Genomic DNA, 20503 nt, shown 5'->3' on the forward strand with positions numbered 1-20503 from the left:
AAAAGCCAAACTGGAGAGCAATCAGTTGTTGGTGAAGAGCCAGGTGGATATATAGGCACATTTTATGCCTTGGTGGAATGTTGCTATTTTGTTCAGCTAGGAACTATTCCCTTAGGTTGTGTCACCTTTCAGCGGAGAGATGAGACAGTTCTACTCCATCAGCCTGTTTGCATTTTAACACTGGAAATAGGCCATAGCAGAAATTTGGCAGAAAAAAAATGCGCCTACAATTTTCAGCAGGTTCCCACTACCCTCTGGAAAGGCTATGGGACTTTGAAGGACAGGAATGAAAGGAAAGATGAGTTGCAACAGTTGCTTTCCAGTCCTGCAACCATTGGATAAAACCCTGCGTCATTTAATCATTCAACCCCCTAGCTTCAATCTGAAGTGGTACAGTCCATGAAGAGTGGTGTCACCTGGTGACAGGGTTGCCAGCCATCCCTTAAAAAAACAACAATGGGATCACCCCATTTTTTGGACAAAAGTGTCCCCTGTTCCCCATATTTGAGCTCAGCCAGCCCAAAATGGCAGTTGCATCGCTGTTGGTATGGCTGACAAGGAGCCCCACCTGATGTGAGTGACAATAGAGAGAAGGGGGAGAGATCAACCTTCTCTCCATCCCTTGCCCTGGTGCTCCTCCTCAGCTGCCACCATAATATGGGTCTGTCACTGCTTGGCCCCCTCTGCCCCTGACCTGAACTATTTTCTTCCCTCCTCCTCCGTGCTCAAGTCTGTTCTGACATCAGCATAGGCAAGAGGCTGGAGCTGTGACTCAAGTCACCCATGGGAGCCAGCCATCTACCTCTGCCTGGTCCCTGCCCATCCACGTGAGTGGATGGGAAGAGCAGGGCCAGGCCTGGGTGGGGGTGGGCCGAATATGGGGAACCCTCCTCCGCAAAGGCGGGAGAGGACTTGGTGTCCTGAGAGTGTCTGTGCCCCCCAATCCCCACCCCAACCTGCCCTTTATTTTGCCAGACCTGTCTTGTATTTTGCCCAAACAAAGATGGCAACCTTACCTGGTGAGCAGAGTTCTAGAGAACCTCTAAAGCAAAGCCAATTGTCAGTTCCACCTGTCACCAGCTAAAGAAATGATCACATAGCCTGTTCTGAAGCATTTCAGTGCTTTCCACTTACTCTAATGCAATTTGAATTATACCACGCAGACCCGTTGGTCATATTTTAATGAGAGGTTAATAGTCTGGGCTGGCATAATGGCTTCCACACAGACAGAGCATAACACTATGGAAGCAAGAGAAATCCATATCAGACTTTCCATATATTTATGCCACCTTTCAGGCCCTCTCAGGATGGTTCACAATGAAAAACATAAAAACAAATTAAAGCATAAAACAGGAGCCAGGTAACAAAATACACGGATAAAATTGCAGCATTTAATCAGACCAAAGGTCTGTTTGGAGATAAGGAGGGTAGGAGGAGACATGATAGAGACTTATCAAATGATGCATTGTGTTGAGAAAGTAGGCAGAGATAAGCTTTTCCCCCTCTCTCATAACACCAGAACTCATGAAGCTGAATATTGGAAGAATTGGGGCAGACGAAAGAAGGTATTCCTTCACACAGCACAATAACACTACAGTATTCACTCTTACAAGATGCAGTGATGGTTTTCCAGCTATTTCTTCATGCTCCTTTGCATGATACACAAATACATGTGCAGAGGCCATGCTGATCTTCCCTGTACCATTCCGATTTAAGTATACTGTATGCCCTGCATGCAACAATTATTAAATGAGCACATCGTCATGTTATTCTGGCATTGAGCAAGCGGCTATTTTCTGAACCCAGACAACGTTAAACACTGCGCTGCTAAAGCTGGCAATATGATGCATTCCTAATTTGCTGCAACCTTTCCTGAGAGATGATTTAACTTTATCTCCATTTAAGAAATGGGTGCGATGGACTGACTTGCTGAAGGCTACAGTGTCTATCACCAGAGAGAATTAGATCACAGGAACAACTCATTGCAAATCTATATATAAAATGCTTCTCTTGGCTCTAGCCTCTTTCTCCATTCATAATTCTCTCTCTCTCCACCCTTATCTGTCTTCACATACAGATTTGGCTTAGAATGCAGTGCAGCCATCCTAACAGCTTCAGATCCTCCACCTGAAACTATAGCTATAGCATGACCTTTAGGGTTTTGTTGGTTTTAATCTCGTATAACCAGTGGCGTAGCGTGGGTTGTCAGCACCCGGGGCAAGGCAAGTAATTTGCGCCCCCCCCCCACGCTGCACTGTCCCTCCCCCAGATAGTCCCTCGCTCTCTCTCCACACCGCACCGCACGCCTGGCACCCTCCCCTCCACAGTGGGCGGTGACCCAGCGGCTCAGATCAGATCCGCACAGCCAGCACTGCAGTGAGAGTGAGTGAGTGAGCCAGGTAGGGGCAGAGAGCTGCAAGTGCGAGGGCCCCCCCCCCAGATGTTGCGCCCGGTGCGGCCGGCCCCCCCTGAACCCCCCATGCTACGCCACTGCGTATAACTAACTAAGTGTGTGTTATTATCTACACTCTCAGCTTTCATTGCCTTTGGGGTGAGGAAAGGGGGAAATGGCAGCACCTGTACTCAGAACCCACCCACCCCTCAAAGTCAAAGCAGTCAAAGCAGTCAGTCATTTGTTTGTTAATGCAGCAAAGGCACATGATTCATTCCTATGTTCTAGGTATATGTGTATTTGGTTTGTTTGCTGCACCCCGCCCTTTTGCTTAAACAGAGCTGATCGAGAAAGCTGATTCAAGCACATAAACATGTTTTGAGGTGCAGATCGCCCTGACTAGATTGGGATGAATGTTGTGTTGCTGTTTTAACAAAGTATTGTTATAAGTTTCAGTACATCCAAGACACAATGAAGTGTGCTTCAGTTCCACTGCAGTGTCCAGAATCCTAAAAACAACTTGGGCAGCAGCTCTGAGCTACAGTACAGTATATTAATATGTTGAACCCTCCAACATAGCTCAGTTGGTAGAGCATGAGACCCTTAATGTCAGGGTCATGGATTTGAGCCCCATGTTGAGCAAAAGATTCCTGCATTGCAGGGGGTTGGTCTAGATGACCTTCATGGTCCCATCTTTACAATTCTATGCTTCTGTGATTCTATGGATATCATCCGCACTGGAAAGAAACCAAATGCATTTTGAAATTATTATCTCTGGGATTCCTGTGGACAGCTCTGCATTGGATGACTCCATCTATTCCCTGATTCCAAGATAGAAATCAGGCTTATAATTTGGGATGTTGTAACAAAAAAAGACCCTTCAACTTTTATTGTTGACACACGGGCCCATCTTCCATGTTCCAGAGCGATCACACAAGGTCTATTGATCCCTGTGCCACCACTGTGCTTGCTTCCCTGCTGCCACCAACCCGTTACTCTCGGGTACACACTGAGTCCAGACAGTTGTTAAAATTGAACCAAATAAACCACTTTATTTTATAAGTATTAACAAGTTTATGGTTTCTTAGATAATATTCTTGTCAGTTTCTTAACTTTAGTTCCTTTACCAGCCTATACCTTCCTAATACCTTCTGACTGATTATCTCAACTGACTGACTCCTCTTAACAGATTCTCTCACTCTCCCACATCAGACTAGCCCAGCCCACAGACTTATCTTCTCTCTCTCTTCTCTAACTCCAGACTAACTTCTCAACACCCCTAACTCTAACTCTAACTCTAACTCCTCCCCTTGGGTTCCCATTGGTTAGTCATTTTACAATTAGTTAACACTTTCCTTATGAACCCAGTATGATGTCACACACCTAGGAGGGGAAAACGCCACACTATGGTTCAGACTAAGTTCCTCCTTCCTTCAAGTCCTAGTCCATTGACTTGCTTCTGTCCCATAGCGGGGCTATCTCTGTTATTATTTCTGTGTCCTTCCATTTGGGTACTCTTCTTGCCCTTTCCTTTTCTCACCAGCACCAGTTCCTATTTCTAGCCCAGCCTGGTTTAACTCCAGAGCATTGGGCAATAAAGGTGTGTGTGCCCTGCAGTCTGCATTGGACCCCCTAGCCAAGACGGATGCAGTGGGGAACATTGTGCTGATGTAAGATTTAACTAACGTGACGTGGGTGGTGCTGTGGGTTAAACCACAGAGCCTAGGACTCGCCGATCAGAAGGTCAGCGGTTCAAATCCCCGCGACGGGGTGAGATCCTGTTGCTCGGTCCCAGCTCCTGCCAACCTAGCAGTTCGAAAGCACGTCCAAGTGCAAGTAGATAAATAGGTACTGCTCCGGCGGGAAGATAAACAGCGTTTCTGTGCACTGCTCTGGTTCACCAGAAGCGGCTTAGTCATGCTGGCCACATGACCCGGAAGCTGTACGCCAGCTCCCTTGGCCAATAAAGCGAGATGAGCACTGAAACCCCAGAGTCGGCAACGACTGGACCTAACGGTCAGGGGTCCCTTTACCTTTACCTTTTACCTAAGATTTAACTGCTAGTGGCTGCCTTGTCTTTTGCCTTGTGTAGACAAAGTCTTGACCTGATCCTATATTGATTTGGCAGGCATCAGAAGAACAATTGTTACAGTTCAGAGCTACATCAGGCTCTGCTACACAACATCTTAAAGGATTTCAGGCCCACTGAAGAGAAGTCAGTTAATGCCACTTGATACGCCCTTTCCATGTATCCAGGAGTGTGCTTGGCAAATGCAGTAGGACTAGATGGTACTTCAGAAAGAGAGTTGTGGTATCAAAGCTACTGAACACTACAGCTATGAAGATAGAAAGAACCATGCTGTTTGCAAATGGCTGTGTCTCGCCACATGTTTCAGTGTTCCCGCCAGTACAGGAAATATGCGATAGGAGCCCCATGCTGTCTGAGTTTGTTCCTCACCTCCCATTAATGGTTTCCAATTAATGAGAAAACAAAAACACCCCCCTGCATTTCTAAATGTGTGGCAGACAAGTACACCACAAGATTGATCGCAGTTATTTTCTAATACGTATTATAATAAAAATGGGGTGATCATTGTCTCAGTTGACTGGACAAGCAAATTAAAAATGATATTTCTTGGCTTATGCAAAGTACATTACTGCACCAGCTGCTGTAGCTCAAGTTGAGTCTGAATGGTTTCCTTAATATCGTTATTAAAGCTCCCATCATTTGCTTGGGCAAAAGTGCCACTGATGGCCCATAATCTCTTCTCTTTCTCTTCTTCAAAATGTTCGGGCATAATTAAAGATGGCAAACTAGTCACATTATAAAAAATATATATAAAAAAAAACCTGGAGTTAACTGATGAGTTTTCCACTCATGAATTTTCCATATATAGATGATGGTTACAAATGTATCTGCAAATGTTGAATGAACATTTTATGCAGATGTATCTCTAAGCCATAGGCTCATGAATTATTTGCTGGAACTTTGGTTTTTGTGCTCAGTGTTCCCCGAGCAGAACACTCAGATCAAGTTAACATTTGTTGTGCTTTTTTGAGGTCTCCAGCTGCTTTCAGACTACAATTCCCATCATCCCTGACCGCTGGTCCTGCTAGCCAGGGATGATGGGAGCTGTAGTCCAAAAACAGATGGAGACCCAAATTTGGGAAACCCTGAATTAGATAAGATGGTACATACACATACTTCTTTGTCAAGGTGTGCCTGGTTATAAGACAGAGGGCGTTATATTAGGGATGCTAGGGGGATTTGGCAAGTCTGGATCTCAAAGAGGGCTCATCTGATATGCAGGCTAATGTGCAGGTTTATTTATTTATTAGGGAAATCACACATAAGCAGGGCAGAACAGACTTAAGAGTGAATCCATGTGAAAGGGACAAAACTGGATAATCTCTGACCATTCATACTATATATCTGTCCTTCTGTTTGGAAGGAGCCCAGCAATGTAGTTAGATAATTTTAGAATCTGGGCTTATCTGGATTTTGTTTTTGTGCTAGGCTAAATGGACTAATGGTCTGTATGTATAAGGCAGGTTCCTATATCCCCAATATTTTTTATATTCCCAATGTGGTAAACAAGCCCTGCTGTGTTCAGAGACCTTCCAACTGCCTTGGGCCCTGAACTTCTGTCTTAGAAGTCCTGCCATGATGATGCCACTAGGAAGGGCACCACTTAACTATGACAAGAGTGTCAGATAGGTGGCCAGCCAATCACTATGAGTGCTTTAGTTGAGATTGCTGCATTGCAAGGGGGATGTAAGGGGGATGGACTAGAGTCCCTTACAACTCTACAATTCCATGGTAGTATGATTCTGTCGCGGGTGGCGCTGTGGGTAAAAGCCTCAGCGCCTAGGGCTTGCCGATCGAAAGGTCGGCGGTTCAAATCCCCGCGGCGGGGTGTGCGCCCGTTGTTCGGTCCCAGCGCCTGCCAACCTAGCAGTTCGAAAGCACTCCTGGGTGCAAGTAGATAAATAGGGACCGCTTACTAGCGGGAAGGTAAACGGTGTTTCCGTGTGCGGCTCTGGCTCGCCAGAGCAGCGATGTCACGCTGGCCACGTGACCCGGAAGTGTCTCCGGACAGCGCTGGCCCCCGGCCTATAGAGTGAGATGGGTGCACAACCCTAGAGTCTGTCAAGACTGGCCCGTACGGGCAGGGGTACCTTTACCTTTACCTTTATGATTCTGTCGGGTCATTTGGTCACATTTCTTGTATAAGTAAAACAAATCATCCTTGCCTATGTGCATTTTGCTCAAAACTGCATTCTCTCTAAAACGATTCAGAAGACTCATCATCATCATCTGAAGGAATGAATGTATTCCATTTGCCATTTCATGTCACGTGTTGCTGGCTGTTTTTATTTTATTTTAAACAAAGCATATTGCCATGGAATGTTCCCTACCTAAGCACAATTCTTACAGCCGATGAGTAAAATTCTTCATGGCAAAGTCTAAAACAATTTTCCAATAATTAGTCAGGCCTCATGGCTCCCCTAATTATTACAGATGATTAGTCCAATTATTCTGAAGTCTAAAATGAGGAACATAATGACTTATCCAAGGTCAAATGGCTGATGAGTGAAGGCATACAAAAGAAACAGAAAACAAAAATAACAGGCAACCAGGGTGGCAAACACAGCCCCTGCTACAAACAAATGCTAGTTAACAGCACCTGCTATTAACAAATGTTCAAGTTACATTACACAGAAGGTTTGCAATATTTTGCCTTCCCCTTGCAAACAGCAACACAATCGATCAAGCATGCCATTCCACCGAAGAGCAATAAAAACAGAGTGTACTCCTTTTGTGTCCAAGGCAGAATACAATATTGTCTGTAATGAATGACAACCCATAATCATTCGTACGTGCCTGATTTTATCTAAGCAGGTTTTTCGTCATTCTTTCAAGCAGCAATAAAAACAAATTATGATTTTTAAAGACTCAAATGGCTGTCCTATGGTAAAACATAAACACTTTAGTCCTGTTCTGGAATTAGGCCTAGGTAACATGGTCACCTAGATCGTGAAGCTGAAGCTCCAATGCTTTGGCCACCTCATGAGAAGAGAAGACTCCCTGGAAAAGACCCTGGTGTTGGGAAAGATGGAGGGCACAAGGAGAAGGGGATGACAGAGGATGAGATGGTTGGACAGTGTTCTCGAAGCTACCAGCATGAGTTTGACCAAACTGCGGGAGGCAGTGGAAGACAGAAGTGCCTGGCGTGCTCTGGTCCATGGGGTCACAAAGAATCGGACACAACTAAACGACTAAACGACTGAACGACAACAAGAAAGGGACCAGGAGAATCGTCGTCCAACCGCCTGCAATGCAGGGATCTCGTCCAGTGTGGGACTCAAATCCACAACCCTGAGATTGAGAGTCTCATACTCTACCGACTGAGTTATCCCTCAGTTGCTATTAAACTGAAGACACTCAGGTTTTGCAACCATTAAAGTTGCCATCATATCATTTTTTAATTTTATTTTTTAAAAAGCATCTTGGTTATTATGTAGATGACACTTTAAAAATGCAGGATGAGGTTCTGTTTATTCATCCTTCCAAGGTGCTTAAGCCAGATTGGCATATGACTTACCACACTCTATTAGGTAATGAGCAATTCAAAATGAGCATTGGTAATTAATGGACAAACACAAATAAAAAGCAGCCAGCCCACTTCCAAGCTGTCTTAAAACAGGCTCCAACCCACATGAACTTGGCTGGCACTGATGAGATTTTAACGTCTCTCCTTTCTACCTTACGAAATATACTAATAAACGTGCAATTCTGCAAGCAAACATATGTTCCTCCTGGTCACTGGAAATTATTCCTCCCCCAGACAACAATGTGCGATGAAGGAAGTTCCAAATCCTTGCATGCTGGCAGATGTGTGGCTTGGCGGCTTATCTGTTGGAATCTTGGCTGCTTTTATGAGGCATAATTTAGAGTGCCTTGGTTCAGGCATAATACTAAACCATGCTTTAGCATTATGAGGATGAGCCAGAATGAGCCTCAGACTCATACACTCTCACATTCCCATCTCCTGTGTAGGAGCAAGAAGGAGGGGATGGAAAGCTTCTATTTCCTTTTCAGATTAACTGCAGTTTAATACGTTCTTCAGACTCTGAACTGCGGTTCACCTTAACTGCGACTTGTTGAAACAAACCAACTTCATAAACTCTCACGTGAAGGTTTCAACAAACCATCGTTGAACTTCACAATAATTTGTCGGGTTCAAATGACACAATAAACTGTAGCTAATCTAAAATGGAAGCACAGTGTTCTGAACTTCTACTTGCAGCCCTGCCAGCGGTGGGAAGGGCATGAGCAGAAGACTTGTCAAGGCTCATTCCCATAATGGTAAATTGGCCATCTTCAACTGTGTCCTCATATGCTGTTAGACTACAACAGGAGATAGAGGTTATTTTGTTTGGTTCACATTTCAAAGTAAACTGAACTAATTTGTACCTCTCAAACTAATTCAGGGATCAAAACATAAGGGTCCTTTTGCATCTTATACTTTTGTGAAATTCTTCTTGGCTCAGAACATAGATTTGGGGTTAAAACATATTTGGGGTTAAAATAAGTTTATTAATGTGTACATTGAGCTAAAATAAATATGTATTTTGTGATAAAATGCACATTTAAGTACATATTTAAACACAAATATTCATAAATTTTGAAAACCCATTTTGTGGATAAATACAAAACAGGATGAATAAGGATCACCAGCTTCCAGTCTAGCTATCCTTTCATATAGACTCAGCCTAATTGCCCCCCTGCCAATCATACTCCACCACCGGAGTTACAGGTTCCAGAATTTTGCAACCTTTAATATTCGCAGCCTCAGACTAATAATGTGCCTTACAGAGGAGTTCTGCTGCCCTTCCATTTGAGCCCCCGGTCAGTTCAGGCTTCTCAAGTTAGTCCTATAATTAATTCCCAATGAATAAACAAAAAAAATATGTCATCTGTATATTACACAACAGTCCATAAAACAATGCTGTACAATCAGTCCAGACCAGCAAGGTATAATTCTTCAAACTAAGCCCAACTACCGCATTTTCCTCTTCTTATTATTTCATTTGGCCATCTTGATTTCTGCAAATTCTAAAATAAATAGTTGTTGTTGTTTAGTTGTTTAGTCGTGTCCAACTCTTCGTGATCCCATGGACCAGAGTACGCCAGGCACTCCTGTCTTCCACTGCCTCCCACAGTTTGGTCAAACTCATGCTGGTAGCTTCGAGAACACAAAATAAAGAGTAAATCATTTTAATTGTACTCCGTTAGGTTAAGAGGTGCTGCCCGAGAGCTTTCAGCTGAGACAGAAAAGTTGGCAGTCTTTGCCATAAAATAAATACCTTTCACTTTATCGCTGGTTGAGTAAACCTTGTTTTCCCATTTAATTGAACATTCCATCTTTAGAGAATATATGCCAATAACATTTGCCAGACTCAATGCAAACCTTTTCAGATGCAACTAATGACAACCTTGTTTGTTAAATTTTAATGCTTGGCATGAGTCACAGCAAGCAACATTTTCTAAAAGTTTCAACAAGTCATTTCTAGTAGTGTCCCACTGTCCACAACAATTCCAAGGAATGCAAAACAGCAATTCATGACCCTTAAGCAGAACTGCAGGATTTTAATGGTGCTTGTGCCAATATTTCATTTCCGCTAACAATTTTATATACTTTGGCCTGTTGAGCTTCCTTGAACGCAAGTACAGATGAATGAATTTCTTTATTAATTGTTTAAGCTGTAGGCCATAACATCATCAAAGATACAGACAGGCCACATTATATTAACAACTTGTCAACAATACCAAAAATAGAAGCAGACTCAATTATCTAATTTATACTAGACTATTCTGACAGTAAACAACATTGGAGCTATTAAAATTTGCCTGAACAGCCGCATCCTTATGTTCTGTTGAAGATCGTGGGCTGTTTCTCCTCCAAAGCATCTCTGGCCCAGATGTTTTATACTATTTATTTATACTATATTTATAAATGTTTTATACTAAAGATGAAATGTGGAATCCCTCTTTTAAAGTCAACCACATTGGGGAATATAAAGCCCAACATTTTGCTGTGTGAAGGGAAAGACAAGACGGTGCCTCACCTGAGCTGGATCTAGACACATCAAAAAGGCGATTCAGTTAAATGGGTTGTAAACTTCACACAGGGAAATCTCATTGGCAAAAGATGGAACTCCACAGCGCCATCTGGTGTCACAGTGTTATAACACATATAAAGCGCTTTATCTTTATGAATGTAGCTGAGTCCCATGTAGGAATTGGTTTTTTAAAAAATTCGTGAAGTTGAGCTTATCCACATGGATTTTTTCTAATTCCTATTTTATTTCTTAATTGAGTTTTCTCCTAGTCCCACTAAAAATATAATCAAATCTCACATACTAATATACATATATTGTACAAATGTACAGGTTTCCTAAAGGATAAAATATGTATACAGTGATGATGATGATGATAATAATAATAATAATAATAATAATAATAATAATAATAATAATAATAATAATTTATTATTTATACCCCCCCCCCATCTGGCTGTGTTTCCCCAGCCACTCTGGGCGGCTTCCAACTGAATATTAAAAACAATACAGCATCAGACATTAAAAACTTCCCTAAAGAGGGCTGCCTTCAGTTGTCTTTTAAAAGTAAAATAGTTGTTTATTGCCTTGAAATCAGCTGGGGCCACTACCGAGAAGGCCCTCTGTCTGGTTCCCTGATACCTTGCTTCTCAAATGCCTTGGTTCTCAAACACTGAAAACCTGGAAGTAAGTGTTCCAGTTTTTTAACCTTTTTTGGAAGCTAAACATCTGATGCAGCTGTCAGCTATTGTTTTCGGGGGCCCTACACCTATCAGAAGCCGTGCCTTGGTTTTCAAACATTTCGGAAGTCAACCTGACTTCTGGAACAGATTAAGTTTGAGAACCAGGTACGACTGTACTTATAAAACTGTGTTGCGAAAATATAGTCCAGCATGGGTCTTTACTCTTTTAGCTCTATTGTGCATATAATATACATACTTTTGCATATAATTAGTTGGGATTTATTTATTAAAAACTCTGACAATGCACAAGCAGCTCAGATGTATGCAGGTGCTTAATAAAATAAATGCTTTGTTGTGAGCAAAGTTTCTTCCAGTTAGAATAATCAGATTCAAGTATATAAATCCATTTCAAATGGATTCTTCATCCCACTCCTTTACCAATTGCACGTACAGAATCTCACTCCAATAGTGACAGTGGAACAATGTGTTCCACTATACCCGAGGGGAAGAGGACAAGACTTGTGAAAAGCACAGCTTTGTTCTCCAACAGCAGGGAAGCCCAGGAGGAACAATTGAGGGCTCTGTCCCCAATATTTCCCATATGAGGTGGTTGTCTCTATCTGCCCAATGATAGGGCTGGCAAAGTTTCATGTGAAAGATCTACATAATTCTCATTTTGTCATATCTGATTAGAGCAGAGGAGGTCCTATGGCTTCTTAGTGATGCAAACGCTTCAGTTACTCACAAATTTGATCTTTTTACTCTGGAGGCCAAGAAGATCAAAAAGGTAAAAGGTAAAGGACCCCTGGACGGTTAAGTCCAGTCGAAGGCGACTATGGGATTGTGGCGCTCATCTCACTTTCAGGCCGAGGGAGCCAGCGTTTGTCCACCGACAGATTTCTGGATCATGTGGCCAGCATGACTAAACCGCTTCTGGCACAACGGGACACCGTGATGGAAACCAGAGCACAAGGAAACACCGTTTACCTTCCCACTGCAATGGTACCTATTTATCTACTTGCACTTCCGAACTGCTAGGTTGGCAGGAGCTGGGACAGAGCAATGGGAGCTCACCCTGTTGTGGGGATTCAAACCGCCAACCTTCTGAATGGCAAGCCAGAGAGGATCAGTGGTTCAGACCACAGTGCCACACGCGTCCCATAGATCAGAAAGACAACCCTGGACATTATACCACTTAACTGTAAGGGAGACGCAGAGATCTAAATAGAGACTAGTATTTGTGGTGTGGGATCCCTTTACGTGTATTCATTTTTTATTAACATTTCTCATAGACAATGGATAGTACAATAAATCTATTTGGATTGGATTGGAGCTTTTGGCGGACAGATCTAAAGATGCCTCATGAGTTTGCTTCCTACTAAACCTCCATGACCTCACTGGGATAGGTTCCCCCTCCCATTATATTATATTATATTATATTATATTATATTATATTATATTATTTATTTTATTTCTATATCGCCCTATACCCGAAGGTCTCAGGGCAGTTCACATGAAAAATCACTTATATAAAATCAAAACAAAAACCAGATTACTATCCCTTTCTTTGCTATCATTCATTGCCTTTCACATTGCAATACCCCCAACGCAGGAATAAAGGGACAAAGGGAAATCACATCTGAAATCACCATTGAGATAAAGGTCTTTGATACTTCTGAACGTCCCTGAGTTAATGCCACCACTGGTCTAGGTTGCCTTCCAGTCTGTTCCAGCCAGGCAACCATGCAAGTCTCTTTGCCTCTGTGTTAGGAGGTATTCTAAATTTACACTTAAGGCCTTGGGAGCAAAAGCTTGCTTTGCAATACCCTCAGTTAATTGTTCCTGAACAAAATTTCGTGCATGAAATGCATGTACGAACACACAGTTCCATTGGGGACGTGGTCGTATTTTAAGCTAACTAGACATTTCAGCTTTTGAAGATTTCTGTCCCGGCTTTCGAAAGTTGATATGGAAATGTAGTGTTCAAACAGGACTATTTCATTACACAGATGGTTGTGCTTGAAGATAACCTTAAAATGAAACAAGAGAAATACACACACAGTGTGAAAATTGACTTTTTATATTGGTACAGGGGAGGGAGACAGGGAAAGAGGGGGAAATCAATGCCAACCATAGTCATTCCTTTACTTCAACATCCCAAAAGTTCATGGGAAATTGCAGCCAAACACTCTTGCAGCCACACCTGAGCAATCTTTTTGGTTGCCAATATATATTTAGTTTTTTGCTCTTGATGCCCGGAACTGAAAACAACACATCTTCTCCCCAGAATAAATAAACCACTGTCAAAATTTGGCTGTGACCCATTAGATGAATACTGAAGTTCAAGCAAAATTGGTTCCAGCCTTCTCCTTCTCCAAACACATACCTTGGCTGCAATCCTATGTTCATTTACCTGTGAGTAAAGCTCACTGAACTCAACATAGCTTGTTTCTTAATATAGATGCATAGTATCACACTGGGGAAGAAATACATATTCGAAGTACATTGTCTAAAGCCAATTATCAACTTAACTAACTAATGTTTCCTTCTGTATACTGGCTGGATCCAAAAAAGTTTCAGGAAAATGTGTTGTAAACCTCAAAGGGAAATCACGTTGCTGAAAGGTGGAGCTCCACAGCGCCATCTGGTGTCACAGTGTTATAACACATTTAAAAGGCTTTTTCTTTACTAATGTAGCTGAGTCCACTGTAATAGTGCTCAGTACTGAAAGCATCACAGCAAACAATCTGTATCCATTTCTAAATGTCCAAGATTCCCTCCTCTTTTTTTTTTACCAGGCACAGAAGCTTCCAAGAAAAATCCAAGAAAGAACATGAGGGAAGGCAGTACTCCATCCTTCCCCCTTCTAAGGTAAAGGGTAAAGGGACCCCTGACCATTAGGTCCAGTCATGACCGACTCTGGAGTTGCGGCACTCATCTAGCTTTATTGGCCGAGGGAGCCAGCGTACAGCTTCCGGGTCATGAGGCCAGCATGACTAAGCCGCTTCTGGCGAACCACAGCAGCGCACGGAAACGCCGTTTACCTTCCCGCCAGAGCGGTACCTATTTATCTACTTGCACTTTGATGTGCTTTCGAACTGCTAGGTTGGCAGGAGCAGGGACCGAGCAACGGGAGCTCACCCCCTCACGGGGATTCGAACCGCCAACCTTCTGATATACACATGTATATTTAGTGGTAGCTAAAATGGCATGTGGCAAAAATGGAAATTGTTTCAGAAGCAGACTTGGGTCCAAGATGTGAATGAGTCAACTTGCCATGTTTTAGTAAACTAATATACTGATGATAGCAATACTGATGTTTCTGTTTCATCTTGGAATTAGCTGGTCCTATTCGCATTATAAACTTTACCTTGGACTTTTTCCTATCTCATTATCCCCTGAACCAACTGCCTGACACAGCTGTTAGCCTAATAATCTCGCAGACTCTGAGCTGTTTAATTCCTAACTGAGAGAGACTCCCAAATACGAAGCAGGCCAAAGTATCTACATAGTGCCAGTCAACAATCTGTATTTTTTCAAGCTGATGGGTAAGACATCCAAGCTGTTATTTTAGCAACAGGGGGCTAAGGCTATCCTGCAGAACAGAATTGTTCTACTATACTATACTATACTATACTGGAGCACACTTTCTACAGACGCAAGTGTATTCCAAGGTAATAGCATTTGGCACATCACCGAGAATACAGAGGAATTGTGCCATCAGTAGAGGAGGCCAGGAAATAGAACACTAAATGGAAGCAATAGGAAGGAAATGGTATTTAAAAAGCTTTTCCATTCATCTTTTCTCAAGCCTTTGCTATATATATGTGACCTTTGAATAATTTTTTTCCAAAAATAGCAGACACCTTGACCACACACCCAAATTGCCAGTTTTACTAAGTATGTCACAGCACAATCCTATGCATAAGTAGTTGTGTATAGGATGGAACTCAAATTCAAATGAGTTCAGTGGGGTTTTGTCCCAGATAAGAGGTTAGAAGCCAATGACCTTACTGCTTTTTCTTTTTACTTGCACCTATATGCGACACCAAATTTATACGCAATGCTCTAGCAACTTCTCCAATTATACCTATTTGGGTGGTTGCTGAATATTAAGCTCTCACACTTTTGAATATGATCAAACAAGCCTGCTACTGCTGAGTTTTCAAACCCTGAGAATAATAGTATTCGAGAACTGGAATTATATGCTATATGATGAAACATACCGACGTGGAATACCTTGCAATTTATCTCCCAAATACATTTTCCATAACTACATGAGGAACTGGTTGCAGAAACAGAGGCTACCTGAGACGTTTCTCACATGATCAAGCAATAATCCATTATAAACACTGTTATGTGATGCAACTGAGAAAAGCAGGCATGGGAATGGAGATGCATGTCACAAACAATCTGAGCAGTGGCAACATTAAACTATTGTATATTTCAGTTTTATTATCTTTGCTATAGATTTCGTTCCCGGCTTATTTTATGTATAGCCTTTTAGTTATTTTTTGTCACTGTTCACATTAGTGTTGTTTGGCGGTTTTATTCTGTGCACTTTTTCCCCCCTAAAAAAAAGATCTTCACAACAGTTTTCATCCATTTCTGGTCACAGCACTAAGCTCTTGCTCCTAATTCATTTCACTAATCTTACCAAAACACTTCTGGGCTGTATCTATCCAGGTTGCTCCATTCACACAAGATATGACAAAACTTACCCTCCCTTTGCCTGTGCCCCAATGCCCTCCAAATATGTTCTGGGGTTTCCATCAATCCTTTGGAGTAGATTCTGGGGAGCACAGGTGGAGATGAGATAGGTGGGTGTCCGTGCACAAATGGAGCAATTTGTTGGATACAACCCTTTGGTTTTTGTGTGTATGATGTTTCTCAGATGTGTTGCCTAAGAAGGAACCTCTAAACTAAGATGAAATTTCAAGGCCTTATTCCAGTGCATTCCTATGCATGTCTACTGGCAAAGAAGTCCCACTAAATTTAATGGTACCTATGCACAGATTGCAACCTTAAGCATCTGTTCCATACCAGATTACTTCAAAGTGGTCTGTTGCCAATTTAGAAGTGACAGCAGCCTCAACCTGAGGGAGACTTTTGGTGCAGTTATCCTAATGTGGTTTCCAGTGAATAGGAGCACCACAGTTCTAATTCGGCAGACAAGTTTGCCTAACTTAAAAACCAATCTACTTTTGATTAGTTAATAAAAATTGCAATGAAAGTGGAAGCACTGGAAGCAAAGGAGAAACAGAGTAAATTTACTATACTTGATTTTGATGAGTCTGGTGTTAGTGGAAGTTCTTAACGTTCATCATTCTTCAAGGTACCACAGCTCACTGATTTTAATTTCTCCTTTCTGCCTTTTCTATCCCAATAGTGATAATTCCCTTTGTAACTTCAGTGGGCCATGAAATATTTCTTCAATAAGAATAAATATTGGTTTTCACTCAGATATGCCATAAAGGCGTATGCTCTCATGCATCTGTACACACACACATGCGCGCACACACACAATAGATCACATTCTGTATATATTAACACAGAGAGACGGAACTAAACTTATTACTTTGTATGTTTCATTAGGCAGCAAGATCCCAGGGACTGTTCCCCTAATCAGAAATATCTGTTTGAAATGTTTCAGCCATCCTATTCACTATGCCTCATAAACAGCTGTATGAAGTAGGGTTCTGCTACAGCTTTTCTCAAGCTGTTACCCTGAGATGGCACAATGTGAAAACAACTACATTTTTTCGCTCTTTTTCAGATGTCAATATTGTGTCTCCTTTGGGCTACCAGAGTTGCCCACAGATGGCTCTTGGAATCACCTTTGTTTATGGAGACCCAGGTTGCCTCCATTCTGAAGAGCACCTATCAACTGTTCCCTTTCCGGGACAGCCAGCCTAATCCTACTTCACAGGTTATTGCAAGGATAAAATGGGGAGAAGGAGAAGTTCGAGCTCCTGGGACAAAAGGTGGGATATCAATGTATGTATAAATAAATAAATAAATAAATAAATAAATAAATAAATGCAGACAGTAGCACAAAACTGTGAATGAACACTTGGCCACAGGGAGATTCCAGGTTGGATCCAGAAGTGGAAAGCAGCTTTTGCTTATGGAAGGACTGGTCTCTACTTTGAACATTGCCACGTGAAGGGTAAAACTAAACTAAGATATAAATCCACCTGCGCAAACTCTTGCCCAAGTTAGAACCATGAGAACTACTATAGAAATTATAGCCTTACCCTGGAATGTTGCCCAACAAGAGTTAAACTTAAATCCAAAGATTTATCTGAAAGCATGTTTAGACCACCTAATATTTTTTAAATCCCAAAATAGGGCACAATAGAAAACAAACAAACAAACAATACAATTAAAAAAATAATAGAACAGTAAAGACACACGCCAGAGAGGCTTTTAAGGAGACTCAAATGGCTTATTTCTAAGAAGACATGTATAGTATTGCATTGTAAACTAACTTACCTTGGGATCCAAACCATTGTCACCGGCCATTTCTGACTGGACGATGTGGATCAAAAAATTGAAGGTGTTTCTACAGTTATGCTGTTTTATTTCTTCTTCTTTTTATGCTAGTTGTTGTTTGCTATATGTTGGTCTGGAGCCTTTGCCCCCAGGAGCATCTAATCAGGGCATCAATCATCCCAACCTGCAATTCCATGCTTACTACTTCCACCTGTAATCAAGTAAGGGAGAAAGAGGCAATGCTCTCTGGTCTTAAGATCTTGGAAGCAAAGCTCTATCCTCAAATTGTTTGATTATTGTGGGGCTGAAGGACATTGTTTGTGGCAATCCTGAAATCACCTGGCTCAGCTCCTTCAGGAGGAAGGAGGAGAAATAAATCCAATAAATAATAAATAACATACAAGCTATGGGGCAGGGAAGTGCAAAGGCTAGTGAAAGTTTACACACACACACACACACACACACACACACACACACACATTTTCCTGTGAAAAGTGCCGTTATAAGGAACCAGGCAGAGGACCTTCTCGGTAGTGGCGCCTGCCCTGTGGAACACCCTCCCATCAGATGTCAAGGAAATAAACAACTATCTGACTTTTAGAAGACATCTGAAGGCAGCCCTCTTTAGGGAAGTTTTTAATGTTTGAGGTTTTATCATGTTTTTAATATTCTGTAGGGAGCCACCCAGAGTGGCAGGGGAGACTTTGCCAGATGGTAATAAATTTATTATTGCGTGGACAGGTGGAGTCCCCCAAACCCTGGGCAGCCCCCCATGTGGAATAATGACTCAAGACAATGTGCTATGGGATTAAAATTGGCCACAACTTTATTAGATTTCAGATGTGGGTAGACCTTGGCTCAGGCATTGGGCGTTTATCCCTCCCAGTCCCCAGCTGGGGATCTGGGGAACATTAGGGTTATCCAGTGTGTGGGGGGATGGGCTGGCTCTGGAGAACATATGTTCAAGCAGAGAGAGCCCACCCCGTTACGCCGCCGTCGCAGGGGAGAGCAATGACAACCTCTAGGCCTACGGCCATAGCCTCCCCTCAAACAACCCCTTTAACGGGGAACCCTGGTATCACCGCCGCAAGGAGGAGGAGGGTGTGGGTCACTGCTGCACGCCCCCCCCCCCCATTTAGGGAAGACAGACTAAAGGATTCCCCCAGGCCTGATACCGCTTGTTGTGATGTTTTGCTATAGGAAAGGCAAACCTGCCAATGCAGGAGAATTCCTTTCCGGCCCTTCAACAGCGACCCTGACGTATCAGCACCCACGTACCTGTGGATAAAAGGTTAACCTGCAAAAGACGTCTTAACTGAGCGTGGGGAGGGTGGGAGAAGCTCTGGAGCCAACTGATGATTCACAGGTAAGATCCCCCCTCTATTGTGTGGGCAGGTAGTCCCTCGCCCTATCTGGCCTGATCACCTCCCCAGGTGGGATTGGGCAACTGGCTGAGGTAGGCGGAGACCTCCAGGTATCCCACCTGTGGAAGGTGAAGCCAAGCCTGTGCTAATGGTGCTGCATAGGGTCCAGGGGCTGCGCATGACCATGCAAAGGATGCCCCCCATTTAATGTGGGGAGCGGTTATTACTATTATTATTATTATTATTATTATTATTATTATTATTATTATCATCTTCACAGGGAATTGAAGGAACCAACTATATCTCCCAGAATTCTTTGGGGAAAGCCATGACTGTTTGAAGAGACATCATGAATGTGGTGATTTGCAAGCTTGGACTGGTCACATGCTCCTAGACGCTCTGCTTCATCCCTGCTAGTCAACTGTCTGATGACCAGAGAGGAGGTGATGTGCATCTTCACCAGAGCACTGGGATGTGCCCAGAAATTAGCAAACTCTTTCCCCAGCCTGGCACTGGGTTTGCCTCCCTGGCCTGCTGCTTCAAAAACCAATGGAGGGAGCGGCAGAAAGATTTGTTCAGAAAGCAGATCAGGTGCTTAGCCACCCCCTGCAGCGTACAGTTCTAGCTCAAAAGGTATGAAGATTAAATTATCATCTTACTGGAAGGAATCAACACCTGCTAGAAATATAATAAAGATCTAGGGCTAAATGCAAAGACTGTCAACTGCCAGTTCAGGGACAATGCAAAACGAGTGTTACATACGAAGCTGCCTTTATTTTTTATTTTTTAAAATATATCTTTATTAATTTAAAATAAATACATTTACGAAAAAGAGACATACATACAAGTAAACAAACATACAATCAAACAAACAAATAACAAAAACAAACCACCACACTATAAGATACAAGAAGATTAATATCATTATCATCATATATACTCCTGGTATTGAACACAATTATAAAATTTATAGAAAAGAAATTTAAAACTGACTTCCAATTAATCTCACTGTACTTTGTCTATCCATTACTTTATACCACACAGTTACATATTTCTTATGTAATTTCTTTTTACATCCCTACAAACTTATATTTATACAATACAATCTAATTCTGCCAAGATGTTTCCTTTTATTCCATAGTTTTCTGAATAATCTTTAAAGATTCTCCGATCCTTATAGACTTGTTGTTATACGAAGCTGCCCTTAATTCTACAAGAAAAAAATATGTATGAAGTGGCTCTAATATTTGTGTCACTGGAGTAAAAAAGGGGGAAAAAAGAATTATTGCAAGGCTGCGAAGTGCTGCAGTTAATTCTTAGCGTGGGAGTCCTCCTCTGGATATTTTGTAGAAATCACTCTGAAACCAATTGGATTTTTGTGCCTGGCAGGAGAAAAGCCCAGCTGAACAGAGAAGGGAGATACCAATGACCTTCCAGAGCTGCTG

At 42.3% G+C, this 20503-nt stretch overlaps 1 protein-coding gene across 3 annotated transcripts in view; it reads right to left on the reverse strand.

Moving 5' to 3' along the window:
* GABRG3 (gamma-aminobutyric acid type A receptor subunit gamma3) overlaps positions 1-20503 on the reverse strand; it is a 286521-nt gene that overhangs the window by 190088 nt on the left and 75930 nt on the right. Inside the window, exon 1 of one of the 3 annotated variants that reach the window (XM_083437967.1) lies at positions 17695-17760. The exons of the other annotated variants lie outside the window; for them this stretch is intronic. Within the exon in view, the coding sequence (XP_083294093.1) occupies positions 17695-17724 (30 nt within the window). The 5' untranslated portion in view covers positions 17725-17760. Of the gene's footprint in view, positions 1-17694; positions 17761-20503 lie in introns of those variants that run through there. 3 annotated transcript variants of the gene reach the window in all.

Source organism: Podarcis tiliguerta (assembly GCF_965153285.1).
Source record: "Podarcis tiliguerta genome assembly, chromosome: 4".
Taxonomy (NCBI): Eukaryota; Metazoa; Chordata; class Lepidosauria; order Squamata; family Lacertidae; genus Podarcis; species Podarcis tiliguerta.